At 35.3% G+C, this 19,136-nt stretch overlaps 1 protein-coding gene across 1 annotated transcript in view; it reads right to left on the bottom strand.

Annotated features, from left to right (window-relative positions):
• Window positions 1-15,556, bottom strand: part of LOC121424894 (hematopoietically-expressed homeobox protein HHEX homolog) — a 42,689-nt gene extending 27,133 nt beyond the window's left edge. Inside the window, exon 1 of the mRNA XM_041620758.1 lies at window positions 14,569-15,556. Coding sequence (XP_041476692.1) covers window positions 14,569-15,082 — 514 coding nt within the window. The 5' untranslated portion in view covers window positions 15,083-15,556. The remainder of the gene's footprint in view (window positions 1-14,568) is intronic.
• Between the last annotated feature and the right edge of the window lie 3,580 nt (window positions 15,557-19,136).

The raw sequence follows: 19,136 nt of genomic DNA, 5'->3' as shown, positions 1-19,136 counted from the left end.
TTCTCAATATTTGACATTGAAACAAAAGTTATCACTAATGGTTCAATCGCGTCCATCATATCACTTTTTATTCTCGTTATAATTGACTATTAATATGTTCTAATGAGCTCGTAATACATTTTTTATATCGGTGACTTGAGGCATGACAGGGGCACCTGGAATTAATTGAATTATTAACATGAAAAATAAAGGCACTACAAATATACCCGGATATAAAAACCGAAAATGCATTGAAATCATTGTCAGGGGAAAAATGAAATTTTTGAGCTGTTCTATTATGGTAAAGCCATTTCTATATTGAAATGTGTACATATTTGTTCGTGTGCACGGCTCCTGCACAATTTTCTAACGCGTATAATGCACATATGTTTGCATTGTAATATGTTACCTGGACCCCCAATACGAATTTCTTAGAATCCTTTGTAAATTTTGTGATTTTTTTATGATTTGTTTTGATAAAACTCAAATATGTATGTAAAAAAGTTTTTAGAACTCAAAGAAATTAATAAGCCCTAAATATTTTTTCTATACCTATAGGCGTGGCGTGCATAGACCTATTTCAGATGATATTTTAATTTATAAAAAACAATATGCCCCGTTAACATACTGTGACAAGACAGACAAGTTCTTGGCCTATATTTTCTCATTTTAAAATAATAATTTCATTTTCAAATATCTCGCCTTTAATCCTCCTTCTCAATTAACTCTACAGACCCCCATCAATTTGACATTCACCAACGATGTTATACACGCAGCAATACGGAAACTATAGCTGAGCCTACTTCACAAGGGGTAGCTTCCGTAATGACCTGTTATTCTCCTGGATAAAATAGTACATGTGGGACTAGCAGAAAACGTCAACAAGCGGGTGGGGCCCACGCGACCGACATAGCCCGCGGCCAGGTCCCCGGGAACTTGTCGGGAGGGAGGGGGTGACTCATCAATAAGTGGCAACTATATGCGTGTCTGGGGAATACCTTACAGTCAAGTTGAAAACCTCTATTCATCTCTCTAGAGGATCATGTTTATACACCGTTACGTTGTAGTCTAGACTTAATGATCCTTTTGGTAATAATTACAATCAAAATCGGTTAGGTAAAGTGATTGCCATCCCGACCGACAAATTGGCGTAGGCCTATATAGCATGTATTGGGGGTGCATAATCGAAAGCGGATGAATTAAAAATCCACTGTTATTTCATTATTTCTAACCAACCATCCAGACAAAAATTCTATTAAAGTAAGGTCTGCAAACAGACTAAAGATGGACCATTTTAACGACCAGAAATTGCATGATTTTTGTCACGATTTTGCGTGCTGAGTTACGCTGCGTATATCTGTGACATCTTTATCAGCTAATAAGAAGTGACTACACAACTTCCGTTCAACTATAATACCTACCGACTGATCGCTTTATATTTCATATCATAATTCTTATCTTATGATAACAATCTTTAAACAGTGGTTTCCGTATCCAAATTATAGATTCTTCAATATCCCATTTATTTATCTTTCTTTGATATTTTTATTAGTCTATTCAGCCTTAAATTCCCTAACCTCAACATGACGAGAAAAAAAATATTGTTCGTTTCATCAATTTTGTTCACACGTGGGGAAAGGGTACACAGAGTTTCACCCGTGAGGAAAAGGGTATACAGAGTTATAACATGGAAAGCTACTTTGATTGTTATTCATCTGTAGTACAAGCCAATACCAGGAAAGCTGCCGTGCATGCGCTTGACGGGCAAGGCTTCGATCAATGTTGCCTCTCTCAACCCATGTTTGGCGGGTCAAATGGATCAATGTGTTGTTAAATATGACTTTCCATGTGTCCGACACAAAATAAAGAGTAGCCAACTCGACGATCAGTATTACCACATTTTATAGCTTATATTACCTACGAGAATATTGGGAGTATCATTTTTTTTAAACAATAATTCGTGACATTCGTCAACGTACATGAGACGGGCACATTATTATGCAGGCACGTTGCATACAACTTTTACTGACGAGTTGTGATAAGCTACACGCTTTAACTGTTGGGCAACATACTGTCCACTGTGTTGGGTAATAAAATGGTATGTTGGTAAATATATATATATATTCTGGGCAATTATCATCCAACTGAGCAAATTTATTACCCAATTATTAGTTTTTATTTCCCAAAAATTAACAGATTTTAACCAATAGTGTGTTGCTCAGTGATGGTTAAAGGTCAAGTCCACCTCAGAAAAAGGTTGGTTTGAACCAATAGAGAAAAATCAGACAAGCACAATGCTGAAAATTTCATCAAAATCATATGTAAAATAAGAAAGTTATGACATTTCAAAGTTTCGCTTATTTAAAAAAAAAGTTATATAAACGAGCCAGTACACCCAACATGCCCAAATGAGAGAGTCGACGATGTCACTCACTCACTATTTCTTTTGTTTTTTATTGTTTGAATTATACAATATTTCAATTTTTACGAATTTGATGATTAGGACCTCCTTGCCTGAAGCACAAAATGTTAAAATAATGAAATTCCACGTGTTCAGGGAGGAATTAAACTTCATTTCACATGACAATGACGAGAAAATCAAAATATATCATATTAATATAATAAAATACAAAAGAAATAGTGAGTGAGCGATGTCATCAACTCTCTCATTTGGATGTAACTGGCTCGTTCATTTAACTATTTTGTTGAAAATAAGCGAAACTTTAAAATGCCATAACTTTCTTATTTTACATCCGATTTTGATGAAATTTTCAGTGTTATGTTGAATTTTTATCTTTTTATTCAAATCAAGTTTTTGTTGGGGTCGACTTGTCCTTTAATGTCCAATTGATTGATTGAGAACAGATTTTGTCATTGAATCGTAGCATTTGTCCTTGATAATGTTGATGTCTTGTGTAACAAAACTGATTATTACTTTACATTACGAGCGAAAGTAAAATGATTTTTAACTGATTAATTTCGCTTTGTCTAATCATTATCAAAATAAAACTATAACGAGAACTATAACGGTACTTAAGCAATCACGATACGTCAAGGCATGTCTTTTCTAAAAAAAGATTATAACGATTAAAATGCTAAATAACAACGTAACCCACTTTTTCTCAAAAATCAGTAAAAATGAATGTGTTTTTGTATTGCAATTACTGAAAAGTGTGTTTCTCGGAAGAATAAGGTGGGTGCATGGGAAAAGTATTAATGAAAGGGAAATTAAACGATTGAAGTATTTCTAAAGATAGCTAATTTTTAAACACACTTCAGAGTTCATTGTCATTAATTGGAGTGAACAGAAAGTGAATTATTAAGCAGCTATTGGCCGATACATACATTCATGTCAATCGTTGATATTAGTTGGGACAGAAATCGAAAATAGTTCCTTGGTGCCGATTAAAAACCTCTCAAATAACATCGAAGCATCCTTGCCACTCAACCTGCCGTTAATTAAGTTAATATTTGCCATTGTTGTTGGTTTATAAATGTTGTAAATATATTGCTGATTGCCCAGTGTGTACGATATTGCGAACATTATTTATGTTTGGATTGATTGATAATCATCCCGATTTGCATTTTAATCACTGTTTAATGTGAATTATAAAACCAAAGAGTTGAATATTGCATTAACGGACATTTTTACTTTCGTATAGTGTGGGAGGCTATCTAAATAAGATTATAGCAATTCATGGTTTGAATCATTTCATACTTTCACAATCAAACGTTCGACGACTAAAAGGATTTCTATCAGGATGTAAATGACATTTTTTAACCCATTACTGCTCATGAATATCAGATTGCTGTTCACCAATCACCTTATTGTATTCGGGGATCAACATCAAGTCTGTAAATATCAATTTGCAATATTAATATTATAGAGGAAAGTATAGCCTAGTATCGTCTACTTTGAATTAGTAATTCTGTTTGTCAAAATAAGAATGACGATAAGACGGAAAAATGACAATGTTCTCTTTTTATTTCTAGACCCATTTCGACAATCAAAATCACGATCATCGAAGGTAACGATAATGGAAATATTGGCAATGATGATGATGATGATGATGATGATGACAATGATTACATGTATGTTTATGATTCTTATTCTTCAGTCTTTTAAATCATCCATAAGTGAGGAAAAGTAAAATAAGGAGAAGCAAATGAATACAAGAATAAAATATAGATTTCCATTTTTTTAACATGTTTAATGAGACCGGAAGCTGTTCGAACAAAGGATATGCTTCCTACAGCGGAAAATGATTCATGTCTTTGTGTGTTAGTTGGTGTGGGGTGTGTGCGAGTGTGGAAACGTGTCTTGTGTTATTTCCTGAACAGTATATCATCAGTCAAAATGCTTATCTTATCAAACCACGGGGTTCAATAATATGAAATATCATTATGTTACAAACTATAGGTCATCAATTACTATGGCTATGAAATCTGGTATAACGTTCCAAAGATTCTAACAGACCTCGTTATAGATTAGACGCATATAGGCCTATCATGTCACTCTTGCCTATATACAGTGCGTATCAAAAAAAGTTTACACTTTGAAAAAAGCTCTGGGAATTAAAAAATATACAACATGTGGGTAATTTTTTCACATATAATCTCGGGTTTGGGTCTCATCTATCAAATGAAAGTAAAAGTTTTGTCAGAATGTTACACTTGAGTGAGCACTGTCCATTTGTGTAAAGCTCGCAGAAATCTGTTTGCGCAGAAATGCTTGTTTTCATGCTGTGTCAAGGGGAAAGGGCGAAATCAAACTTACCCTGCGAAACATTTCTCATACTTTTCCCTTGCACTTTTAGCCAATTGAAATACATTAAAGCGTTTCGTAACAATTTTGCCACCCAAATTTGAAATTTCAACGCTTAGTAAGCACAACCTTTACCCTTCTTGTGCCAGCTGGATCTGAGGACATAACTGAATCTGAACAGAAGTTTATATCAGACATCTCCAGCATTTTTTCACTAAGTTTTTATCATTGAAAGTGGGTTTACATTTCATTTTTCATTTAATACTTGTTTTTCCACACTTTCCCTAGCTTGGCAATGATTAACAAAATGAAAATCAAGCTTAAGCCATTCCATATGTAAATGACAGCTCAGTGTAAAGCGAATATCGTCACGATGGCCTCGGTGTGTGGGGGAGTGGGGTGGGGCAAAATGCACTCTTCGAAGTGTTTTGGGCAAGGAAACCAGTAAAAAAGGTAGAAGATATCTTCAAATCAATTTTTATTGCTCAATCCCACGTATTCTTCTTGATTAAGATTTACTTATATTCGCATAAATATTTCAAAGTTCTGCGCAAATCATTTTTCACTAACTTTTCAAAAGTAAGTGGTGCTCACTCAACCAGAAATATTTTTTAAATTTTCTTAAATGGATCTGTACCAATGTTAAAATGTGGAAAAATCCTCAGGATATTACAAATGTATAATTTTACAGGATTTTTTTCAAAGTGTAAACTTTTTTTTGATACGCACTGTATATATCTTATAGTAGGCCGAATTGTAAATATGCAAATAATGATGAAAAGACGGGATCTTTTTTAATAACTGCTATCTGCTTTATTGACCACACCACAGTTAGTCTAATTGTGAAGAATAACATTCAGAAAGTCATGTTTTAACGGTATTATATGAATCATAATAATTGAATAAATGCACGGTCAAATCATATTTTATAACAAGAAGCGAAAATGCAGATCTGATAAAGAAAACGAATTTTTTTCCAACAAACACAATAAATAAAAGCAGTATTGCTGACATTCTTTTACAGGTCGCTAATAATTAAAAAAAACTGATTGTCAGGTTCTTTGCTCTACTTAATCGATATCGTATAAAAATGAAATGGGAAAAGCCTTGACATCATTTTTTTCAATATCTTTGAATTAATGATTGTGAATATCATCTGAACAGAACGAAGAATATGTATTTCAAATGAAAATAAATTAAATGTTGTTTTTTTTATTGAGAATGGTCTTTCTTATTTTCTATATATCGGTTACAAATACTTTGCGATTGTTATGTTTCAAATCGAGTTGGAAGGAACCTCTTTATCATGTTATATGCAGTGGCTTTCGTATCCAACTAAGTAGAACTTTGTGTGCTACTGCTGTCATTTAAAAAAAAAAGACCCCCCCCCCCCTCTCTCTCTATTGTGGTTGGTTTTTCTTTCAGCATCTTCAATAAAAGATCTGGTGGTAATCAAAGATGATGGTCGTTGTAACTACAACAGTATGACCGAAACTCGTAGAAACCTTGGTCTTTGATTCTTATCATAAGTGGATTGATAGGCAAGAGGTTGATCAAGAGGCTCCCTCCTTGTTCGTCAATAAGCAGAAAAATGAAATTTAATATCTAGTCGAAAGAAACTTATCGAACTTTTGCATCTCTATACCCATCCCATGTTACCTACTATAGTTGATTCAGCTTTCAGTTTTGGATGTAGAGTGGTCTTGAGGGGCTATTGGACTGCTGTGAAATGTTATGGCAGGAGCGCCATTCATCTTGGGAGGGCCGACCAATTGGGATTAAAGCCCCCCAAAATAATTTTATGAAGAAACTTACAAGCAAAGTATTATTGTTAGCATTATTTTTCTTTCAAACTTGAAAAAAAATCTGAGCAATATGCATGTTATGCGCGTTTGTTCAGTAAGAGTTAACTTCATGTGTTGCGAGAGAGTGGCGGTCAATTAAACTTGATACTGATATTGATGGGACTGTTACTCACAATTTTCATATTATTTTCTTTTAGTCAGGAGGTTCTGGGGAATTATGTTTCAATGAATGAAAAGATAAAGCAGGAGATATTATATACAAATAGTTACTTAGAAATTTCCAAGTTATGGTAATTTGATTAATAATGAGTATTGCGGTTTTTCGATTAAAATAGAAAGATCTATTTGTAGGCATAGTTGTTGCTCTTCTTAATGATCTTCATGTATTTGATCGACCTCTGGGCGCCGTTGCATAAAAGTTACCACTATGGAAATTTTGCCATATGATGGTAACTTCCCTGGAATCTTTGATTTCAATTGGCTGTTGAGCATCGTTACCATGGTAATTGCAACTGGATGAAAAAATAGTACTTTTATGCAAAGGGGCCCTGATGCTAATGTATACTTTTAATGGCCATCCTGATACCGGAGATGAACATACAAAGTACAACTCTGCTTCGATCATGTCTGAGTTCCGATCAACCTGGCTAATCTAAATAGACATGTTAATTTGCGCTGCTTCCCTCTGCTCCCGCCTTTGGGACACGACCTCACGACCGAGCCAGAATGAGTCCCTAGGGTAGCAGCGAACCTGATTCACGCGCTTATCATCCCATTGCTATGTTTTCATATCAGTTTGTATCGAAGCAAAGACGGGAACTGAATAATGCTTTTGTGTGATCAAAATTGAATTATAAGTGATGATTTCGGAGGTTGAATCATATCATGTCTGTATTGTGATTTTCAACTGAGCCGTACTTTCCTCTTTCTGTTACACTGTTAAACATAATTCAAACAACGCTGTTTAGTATAATGAATCGCACCGTAGTTATTAAAGGGGAAGTTCACCCTGACAAAAAGTTTATTGTAAAAATAGCGGAAAAAATAATAAAAAATATTGCCGAAGGTTTGAGAAAAATTCATCAAATAATTAAAAAGTTATTAGAATTTCAATTATTTGATTTGTGACGTCACATGCGAGCAGCATCCCTACATAGCGAATGGTAAAAAATCAATGAAATGTCATTTTCTCAGAAAATTGAAAATGGTTTTAACTGTAACTTTTGTATATCAATAGACAAATCGTTTCACACCCGATCATGAAAAGAAAACAAATTAAGTCATCATGAACCATACCAAATTTGAAATTCATACATTTTATATCACATAACACATGAGGCAGCTGCTCGTTTATGACGTCACAAATCCAAAATTTTGAACTCTAAAAACTTTCTTACTCTTTAACGGATTTTCCTCAAACCTTCACCAATATTTTTTACTATTTTTTCTGCTATTTTTACAACAAAGTTTTCTTCAGGGTGAACTTCCCCTTTAAATTATTTCAAACAAGGGTTAATCATAAACGACAAATATGCAATTCAAATATTTAATCATCAATAATTTAAGCATGGTTGTTTAAAATTTTAACACTTGTCTAAATTGTTTAAACAACTATACTGTGCGATTCACATAGTAAACAGCGTTGTTTAAATTATTTTAACAGTGTATGGTTTGGGTGAGGGGGTGAAAACAGAAATTAGGTGGAACCCTGGGAGAGGGAGACAGGGAAAGAGAGGGAAAAGATGGTGAGAGAGGATCCAGAGGGGAGTGAGAGTGGATGAGAGAGAACGAGAAAGAACGTAAGAGGGGGAAAGGGGGGGTGAAGAGAGGGTGAGAGAGGTGTCACGAGAGAGAAAGACAGGTGGATGGAAACAGACAAACTGAATACCGAATCAATTTAATGAAATTAATAATCATAACTTGTCAAAGGAAAGTAAAGAAAAACAATTACGGTATCTTTGGAAAAGGTTGTGATTAAAATGAAAACCCATTATGCAGACCTTAAGGTCTTTAATATCAAACACAAATAATTAACGAGTTCACCATGTCACTATGTCATGTCGTACCTTTGAATAATGTGAAATAGAATATCAGGAAATAATATTAACGGTTTGACTTTGAGATTTGACATTCCCACTTTCTAATGGTTTACATTTAGAGATTCACTTTCTCTTCACCGTGTCTTTATAAAGGTGCTAAGTTTTCAATGTCGAATCGCATAGCTCTTTATAAATTTCATTTTGATCGGAAAAGGTCTATTTCGAACCAATTCAGGTTTCTTGAGAGTCACTGCAAAGTTCTATAATAAATTATTATCTGATTTGAATGTAATGTTCTATACTTTTCTACCGTGATTACAATCTTACTTAATGTTATTAGAGGAACTCAATGCTTCAATTTGATTTATTACTTGGTATTTCGTTAAATAAGTTTATTCGGGTAGATCGAATTGACACGACTCTCAGCATAATATAAAACATATTCCAATACTTCGCAAATCATACATCGTTTTCTTTTTACCTCGTGTGGCGGAAATCATAGAGGGGAAGTTATCGCAAAAAACACGGATAAATTGGCTGCATTTACTGTATCAAATGGGACTGACATAACAAATTAATTGGTGCAATAGCTTCCGGGATCGAGTGGTAACAAGGTCTGAACTTCCGTGATAATCATGCCCATGAATTAAAAAAAAGAACTCATATCGATAAGCCGGTATCATGCAGGGAAATACTCCAGGGGTGATGGGGGGCTGTGAGGGATTCAGCCCCCTCACTTTTTTTTCCAAAACCGTGTACAAAAACACAAAAATGACCATCCGATTACGATTTTTTGCATGGTCACCCCCCCCCCTCCACTTTCAAAACCGCCCTTGTATGCTTCTTATCGTGTTCACTGCATTACATTGTGTTAGTGGTTAATTTTGAAATAACTTCAAAATGACTTTCTGGACAAACTTCGTTTTTTTCGTCCATTGCCATATGATTTTTTTTCCTCCTCATACAGGCTACTACATATTTGTCTATAGTCCTCCTATATACCATGCCTACCATACGCTGTGATTTCAAGAGATTATAGAGGGGACATTAGGCTGCTGTACAAAATTCAAAATGTTAGAGGAGGGCACGCCCCACCCCCCGTCCCCCGGGATAATTTATCAAGATACTACTTTACTACTTCTATACACCACTATACTACTACCACTACTACTACATGTACTACTACTACTACTACTACTACTACTACTACTATACTACTACTACTACTACCACTACTAATGGTAATAATAATACAAATACTAATAATAAATATGACAATAATATGATAATATAGTAATAATGATAATAATAATGATGATGATGATGATGATGATGATAATAATAATAATGTAGTCTATTGATTCTACTATAATCTTGAACGTTATCATTCTTAGCTCCAATCACATTTCTCATATCGCTCATATCAGTCATATCAAATAACATACGGCAGATAATAACTTAAATCAACTGAAACTACGCAGCAAAATCTGTGGTGTTAACCGGTGTACATAGAGGACCACACCAGTTATTTTACCCCGGTGTTAAAGTGGTGGTGTTAGTTTTACACCTATAGGTATTATTACAACACCTTTTGTTGTCACATTTACACTCTTTGGTGTTATGTTTAATCTCTAGGGTGTAATTTTAACACCTCAGGATGTGGTCCTCGATTAACACCAATTGGTGTCAGTTTTAACACAACAGTTTTTTTTAGGGTACTATAATCGGTTTGTGGTGTCATCTGATTATTTCCATTCGAGTTTTCACAATGAAAACGGTATATGTGTTTTAAATAATCATATTTTCAAGCCGAGCAGACTTCTAAATCTTCAACGGGTTCTGTAGTATAGGTATGATAGGATACCATAAAATTGGATGTTATCGTGATCGCTTTATGCTCTGGAAGGCAGCGGAAGTTTTTGAACAAACAGCAAATCAATACACTGAACGGCGCAAATTACCTTAGCACGAGCTCTATCTATTGGTTGTCAGGAGGTGGATATCTTTATAAGGCAGGCCAGGAAGTGATTGCTAGAGAGAACTATATCCTGTCCCTGTCTTTTGTGGCTCTGATTATGATCATAGTCATGATACTACTAAACAACCTGATCACCATGTTTTGTAGAGATATACTGTACATGCGGTGTACATGTCTGAATATACCCGCGGAACACTATTTGCAATAAAAGGACCGACTTTCCCGCCTTAGCTGGCCGGGTCGATGAGACCCAACACATGGCTTGTACACAGCCAGACAAGACAACAACCAACTGGATCTAATAAAGCCGATTTCCTGTCGCCCATTACAAAATATTAACACTGATGAAATATGCTTTAGGTATAAGGGTATTAGTGGGGAATTGTTATGGTAGTTATAGCAGGGGATATTTAGGGCAAGGTTACAAAGGGCAAATGCACGGCGTTCATGTTCTCAATTTAACAGGTTGTAGGGTTTATACTCATTATTCTTATCTGTTATCTGTAAGTAGAGGGATATCGTTAACAAGCATGACATATAAAAGAAAAATACAATGATTTAACACTTCCATATATCGGCTAGACAGTTGTTTGCCGGCATTATAGACATTCATAGTTCAAATTCCAAGAAGAAACTCCATGCAATTACACTATTTCGTTTTTGTTTTTTTCTTTTACATGGTGTCAAATTGAATATTTTTATTTCTTTTGAAAATCAACCTTAAAAACGATTTTTTTTTTGGTCAAATTAAATTTGAATTTGTCCAATTGCATCTTTATCTATTTATTGCTAACCCAAGAGATTTAGAGTCTGGATTCTTTAGATTTTGTTATCCATCCATCCTATTCATTCATTCTGTTTTATTTGCCCAGGGTAATATGGTCAATGCACAAACAATACCAGAGAGCAATTTCGATTATAATGCTTTACAAATCGTTGCTGCGCTGATATCAAATATATGAAAGTAAAAAAAAATAAAAGGTTAACCGTACTCCATTCCTGATATTAGCTAATATAGTTTTGGGGTCAATGTTCGAGCATTCTATCCATAGAATATGATTATTTTATGAGATTACATGAGGACAATAATTCCCTCCAAAATATCAGCGATATTCATAGGACATGTAAGTTGGATTATTGTTTTCTTCAATATAGACCGATATAACTTAGATTTTTTTAAAATACGAAAATACTCAAAGGCAATTATTGTAACACAAATCAACAAGTGTCAGTATTGTTGGGCATTAAAGTGTAATCAATATCAAACGCTCTTAAACTCGAAATCATTCCGTTTACAGTTACATCTAATATCGAGCCCAAGCGAGATAAATGTGATATGAGTGGAACTCCATTTTAAAAAATATAAAATGAGCAAGAGAACTCTCCTTTGTATTCTTCACAAAATGTACAATGATTGTATTATTAACTGATATACTTTTTATGAACATCTTGTTGCAGTTAAAAAAAAAATCGTTAAGAACAACATTTTAAATAATATTGATCTTGGCCTTGTGTCAGTGTTTGAGCAAAGAAATATATTATTTTCATCATCAATCTACTAGAAAAATGGTTATCAAAATCTCTTTAAAATCCAGAAATATACCGTGCCCCTAATCTAATTATCTACGACAACCTAGAAAATGACAACTCCAATAGATCTCCCCATTTTTTCCTTTATATTAAAACAAACATTTAAATATAGGATCTCCCTTTAACGTGCATATACATTTTATATCCTATTGATTCTATTAAATGCACTTTAATAGAATGCACAAGTTTCTTTCTTGCTCTGACAGGATGTTTTCACAGCAGTGAATATGAATAGATTACAATTTTTCTTAGAAAACAAAGTATTTAGGTCTGTCTTTCATTCTATCGGGAAGAATATGAGCGGTTTGTAATCCTTGGATCTGAAGAGAAACACGCCCATCTCAAAATTAAAACAAAAATTGTGACATAAACTTCAAGATGAATAATATTGAACGTGCCTGTCATGTCGAATTTCCAACTTCATATTTTACAATTACGAACTAGCCTGCAAACATAAGGTTGAAGTGATTGGTCGGATTTCTTTTAAGAAAAGTTTTTACTTAGATCGATGCAATAATCATGAAATCAATTAATTACGAAGACTGGCTCAATTATTAACAGAAGATGTCACAGTTAATGTGCACTGCTAAAATTGCTTAGTGACGATTTCTACTCTCTATTGTAAACCTATGAACAATAACTTAATGGACTGGAAAAATGAATTCAATCATATTCTAATTAAAGAGAAATTCCAGTAGTTGCAGTAAACACTGATTTCATGAGAAAGTCTGTAAAACCAATCTTAATTGTCAGTATATCATCGAGGATCTAGATCTGGTAAAGTTACATAAACTGAACTTTGTGCAATCTTGAAATCTACGCTGAAAATTGTTCACACTGAAGATCACCAACACAGATAGGCACACGTGGGACAGCGTATTATTATTGCTGGAATAAAGACCCGACGGAAGTGACCGAATCCGCGCTTATTTTGCATATTTCTCAGCAATTACACAATTTCTTCCAGAATCCTTTGGCACATATTTTTTATTCATACAAACACACACTTGGGTGGTCATTATATTAGATTCTGTAAAAAGTCATTTTGAGATCGTTACCAATACTGGAATTTATCTTTAATAACAATGGTATTAGTCAAATAGTTCTATAAATTATAGGAAGAGAACAAAATTATCCATGGAACTTCTGAAATTTTCCATGCATGGCGAAGAAGAATAGTGTAGTAGGTTTAACAGTACACCATATCTTTCTTGGGCAAGTGTTGGTCCTGACAAGGACCACCCAAGAACACACTTGTCCAAACGTCGAGATTGGATGGTCCTTTTTAGGACCAACAATAATTGCCAAAGAAATATACATGGTGTACCGTGAAATCTACTACACTAAAGTTATCCATACTGACCCCGATAACTGAGAAACGCCAATAAAGCAACGAATATTTTGTTGATTATTTCTTCCTAAATACATGTAATGTAAAAATCTAAAGAGAATATACATGTACGTACATGTATAAAAAAAAACGTAATTCCCATAAATCTTGTGATATCCCAAAGCACTCTTGGTATGTTTTTGTTTTGTTTTGTTTTTATAGTTTTGAGGTCTTTTAAATGACAGGCATAATCAAACAATACAGGTATCAAACCTTGAAAAGGAATGCTTCTTCCTTGTCTTTAAATGAAAGTCACGTACATAATCGAAATATTCCCTACTCTGAATTTCTTTCCAAAATATAATAAGTTATCAAATATTATTATAATCGAAATAATTATCACAATGATTATTGTGTGCACCGATGTATTTCATTTATATAACATCATCATAGACTTATTGAACAAAGTGACATCTTTAGTACGAGACAGAATGAGATTCTATGAATATTCACAAATACCTTTTATGGTTCCTCAATAATACAAGTAAAACAACTGTTGCAATAAGGAACATTCAGTAAAAACAACTTTGGTTTCGCTAATATTCCAACTCAATCGTAAATAATAACAAGTTTCGTCAAGGTAATTAGTTATTTTGCTTTCAAAGTTCGTCGTATAAATAGTATTATATCGCACTAAACAAAGAAAGATTTTTTTTACTGAAATCTTGCTAAAGTTGTGCTAAAACTTAATACAACTTTCAAGAACGCATATACTCTGTGGGGAGAACAAAATCACGAATATAACCTATCCCGAGGAAGATGATTATATGATTTGCTCTGGGAATTACAGTGGATTTACATGACAATATGACGATCCGTACAAAATGATACAGGTATAGTTATGAATATGAAAGTAAACTGATAGAAATTGTTCACTGTCCACAATACTTTGAACTGTCATGTCCTTGCTTTTCTATTTTTATCTCCAACGCACCTTCTTTTCTTTCCTTTTTCATTAACTTAGGCTTATTGATTTATTCGTCTTTACAATGATATAAATATATTTTCGAAATAGTCCTTACCTTTTGAGAAGTGATCAACTCTGTCTAGGAATGAATGCGGGTAATCGTTTCTACTGTACGGATACAGAGCTGTGGGGGAGGTAAATCCAGTCGTACTGTATGTCAGCGGTGAGGATGCCGCCAGCCCGCCAGGTACGGCGGCGGGATCGTAGTAAGCACCGGTAGGATGCTGAGGCTGTCCGTACGGCGATGGTCCGAACGAAGGTCCGGGGAACGTGGGCGTAGGTCTGGTGGGCGTCGTAGGATGAGAGGCGTGCGAGAGAGATGTGATATTTTGAATGTTCGCCGCTGCAGCAGCCCGAGTCTGTCCCAAGATATTTTCAATAGAAAATGAGGTGTGTGAGGGATTGGAATGTGAAGGTGAAGAGTGGCTTAGAAAGTTGTGAGGATGTCCTGGCAGGCTTGGTAGTTGTTGAATTGGGGTAGGAGCTACCAATGGACTTGGGTGGTTTACCATTCCTAAACCACCCGCACCCGGCCCACTGCTGGGCATGGCGTACGGTATAGTCGACATAATTCCCGGTGCACGAACAAGTATCCAGAAATGCGGTGCTGAACTTTACAAACAACTCTTTTTAAACTCCTAGGATCTCAAAACAAAGTGTCTGGGGTTGCTTGCGGTCCTAAATGCAGAGTACAAGTTGACAATCAAAGACACAACTGAGCGTTGCCCCTGTCAAACAAGTCATGACAAATATGAACTTGAGATAGACTTCACTCCGTTCACCGACCGGTCACAGCTAGGGAATAAACACACTGACTGGTTAGAGCGAGCCAAGATCAGATCTTTGAAATTTATTAACGACAAGCTACAATCCATAATATTTGGTCAACATCACAACAATGATAACTACTGCATGCACGTTAGCTGATGCCTGATGGAAGTAGCTAGCTCCACGATCCACGGAGGCGCTTCGGGACAAATTCTCCACGAACTCGCCCACTTTTCAGTGTGAGCTCACGAACAATAGGCAAAGTTTTCAGCAAGAAAGACAACGATCCTTTATTTGGGGGCGGGGCTAACAAGCGATCCACCGTCTGTCAATCACCTGCGAGGCTGATTAATCACCACATCCGGGCTCCTTATACTAGTAACCTTTGTGCGCTGATTGGTTGTGACAGCGCTTGTGATGGTGCACTTGTGTGAAAACTTTCAGCGATACAGATCGTTCTCTTTTGTAGTCTTCGACTAGACCCTTAGAGTGCATCAAAATATTAAATTTACCTTGGTTTCTTGATATCTCTAGAATATTTTATTCACTTTGTAAATGATTTTGTGCTATAAATAGTACGCGGTGATTTTCATTACCACGGAATGAACGATGGGTGATTCGGGAGACTCATGATATAACCAATCCGAATAAGCGAGTCTGAAAAAAGCCTGGTGAGTTCACACTTGACAAAGACTCGGTGATCTCCAGATTCTCGTATAAACCTCGGCAATGATAATGGGACGATTAGAAACGGCATTTTGCCTGTTCTCCCTGGGGAACGTCTGCCCGTTAGCTTGGGGCTAATTCAAAATGGACAATGCAGGATATGAACTTCATTCTTGGTGTCAGCACCTTACCCCCCACTCTTCTTCCGTGTTCACGAGTAATTATAGTCAGTACTACTCAACAGTGATCTCTGTTTTCCGCAGAAAACCAGAAAACAAAAATGTCATGATCAGAGCGCAGATTGAAGACTTTCCTTCCCTTTCAAAGTGTATCAGCCCGGTTGCGCCAGAGTGCTCTGATTCCTTCGATTTTAGAACAAAGCGGTCCCAACGGCATGTCGGGCAAACCTCCACAAATTGCAGGAGGATGACATTATCAAGCGTAATTGCGTTCCTTCCCTTGATCGACAGGAGATAGCACCCCCAATAAATGTTCTACAATATTTCCAATAAAAATAGACAAAGGGCATGTAGGACGGGACTTGAGGGGTTGGTTCAACCCTGTGTAAAGATGGCGCAAAACGCATACGACTTTTTAATTGCGTCCCCCTTCCCGCGTTAAGAGCAATAAGTGTGAATTGAGAACACTATCGGTTGCGTTAGCTATCGTTTTCGAACTGTCGTCTGCTAAGCAGCTGCGCCCTCTGACACAACCCCTGAGATTTGCAACCAAATTTCAGCACAAGACAGCTGAAATTTCTTTCAATAAGGGAATTTTTCTCAACTTTAGTTACATTTTCCTCCCTCTTCCCTTTTACTTTTCGCCCATTAATTTACCGAAATCAATTATCGTATACTCGTTATGATCATGAAAGAAAGCACGATATGCTTGAGAACAAGTCGTGTAATGTTAGATATTTGATTGTTTTATTCTGAGAATGATTTGCAAATGATTTTTAAACTATAAAATGGTTATAGAAATATTTGACTAAAGCGAGGAAAGAGACAAAGAGGGAATATGAACAAAAAGTGTTGTAAAAGGACATTACTTTCCAAGAAAAATCTCACTGAACAAATTTATGTATTTGTTGGGAAGTTCCTTCGATTCTATGTTTCTCCGTCCAGCAGAAATTAATTTTGGGATTTTACAAGAACTCGCGATGTGCATGTGAATTATAGTAAGAGTCAACTCTTTACAAAATGATTGAGTAAAAAACAACATTGACAAGGAAAAATAAGCAATAAATGCTTTCTATGCTGAAATGAGGCAGACACAATCTCATTCGAATTAGGTATTGTGTTAACTCATCTTTTGAAGATTTTCTTTTATTAAAATAATATTTTGAAGATTAATTTGATTACTGCATGTTGTCTCAAATCATTGTGCTTTTTGTAATATTAAGGTTTTCGATTTCCTTCAAAGAATGAATCGATATCACAAATAATTTTACGAACCGCTATATAATATGAATTTATTGTCCCGCTCAGATAGAAGTTGATGATTATCATATTTGATTTCAACAAAGGGGAAAAATATTAATCAAAAAAACATGCTGAGGTTTATATATAACATGGTCCTATACAGCCCCAAACAATGTTTATTGTCGAAAAAACATCATACCAAAAGCTATATGAAATTAGAAAATGAAAACAAAACGATGTCCCTCATCAAACGTTCTGTTGTTGTTTGAGGTAAATTCATCATTTACTTACTTAGGAGTTGCCAAAATATCAAAACAAACACACGAGAACATTGATGATGGGACAATTGAGATAGAGTTTATAATAATTAGCTCATTAATCAACGAGTCCTGCGATTATGACGATTATTGAGGAGTCGCTAGAATGGCGCACTTGCTCAAGTTCGTCAACCCTTAATCTCCAATCTCAATTTGCGAGTATTTGATAATAACGGTCATATTCCAAGCGTGTCTCTGTACACAGTCTAAAATTCAGACAAGTTCGTCAGTATATCAAGACTTGGAAGTTGGATATTTGAAGGCTGATAACGCCAATTTTAGATAGCTCCAAGAAGTTAGCTCATGAAATATATCATTAAGTAAAATCAATATCGTGTCACTCAATGATTCGCTGTAAATGCTTAGATGATAAAGGAAAACGGAAAACATGTTTAAATTTAAAGACTACCAAGGAGGAAGAAATTGGCGCGATTAAGAAGGATCAAGTTTATGATAATGCCGTCAGGCCGGGAGAAATTGTCAAACATTTATCGTGCTTATACCAAAGCAGCAATCATCACTCGCACTAAGCCGGATAGCGGTATACATCCTTTGTGACATGTTATTCCTAAAAGGAGGGCAATCACATCCTTTCAGATGAACCCGACTTCGAGTTACATCCCATGGATTCAATGCAAGATCAACAGCGATTTCGAGGGTATTCCTCGGGGCTCTATACTTACTTGGGCGCAATCCCCCGCCCAGTTAAAACCCGCTGCCGCCTTTTTAATCGAGGTTTTAGCAGCGACTGCGTGCTTCTCGTATCGACGATTGTTGACAACACGCAGATGAAATACTTCCTAATAATCGTCTCAAGCAGCTCCATGCATCTTCAAAAAGAGAACGTTGACTTATCAACATGGAAGACTTTTATTTCTTTGATACTTAATCTCCTAGTTTGGGTGAAAAACATTTATTTATTTAATGACCAGTTAGAACTTTGAAATGTGTTAAAAAAACTAACATTGATAAAAAGTTCTTAATAGACTTCAGAGGTAATTGACCATAGCATGAATAAAACATTTCCGGGTGAATGAAGTGAATTTGTTGTGGTTTTTAGCTATTTTTAGAGTTGAATCAGTTGATATACGTTTCGTGTCAATAAAACAAATTTTCATTCGTATGTTTATGATCATAAATAACTCTAAATTGAACAGGAGTAGTTAATAAAGAAAAATGGCAAAATCAACACTCGGTCTTCATAATCTGATAATCGTCCTCTACATAATCTCCTACTTTTGAACATGTGCTTATATAGGACCATATACTGTCCACTGTGCGCTAGTTTATTCCAGATCAAAAGTTAAACAATCGAATTTTTACCAATGTCCGCCAAACATTCAGGGTGCACCAAAATATGAATATTTTGTTTCTTTTTTTTTTCTTGGAGCTTTCTCTCCTATAAATCTCTAATATGACCCTTCATTTTTACATGAAAGAAAGTAATATAA

The sequence above is a fragment of the Lytechinus variegatus genome, chromosome 12, assembly GCF_018143015.1.
Source record: "Lytechinus variegatus isolate NC3 chromosome 12, Lvar_3.0, whole genome shotgun sequence".
NCBI classification, from domain to species: domain Eukaryota; kingdom Metazoa; phylum Echinodermata; class Echinoidea; order Temnopleuroida; family Toxopneustidae; genus Lytechinus; species Lytechinus variegatus.
The sequence above is the reverse complement of the archived record's forward strand: the minus strand, read 5'-3'. Positions and strand labels throughout refer to the sequence as shown.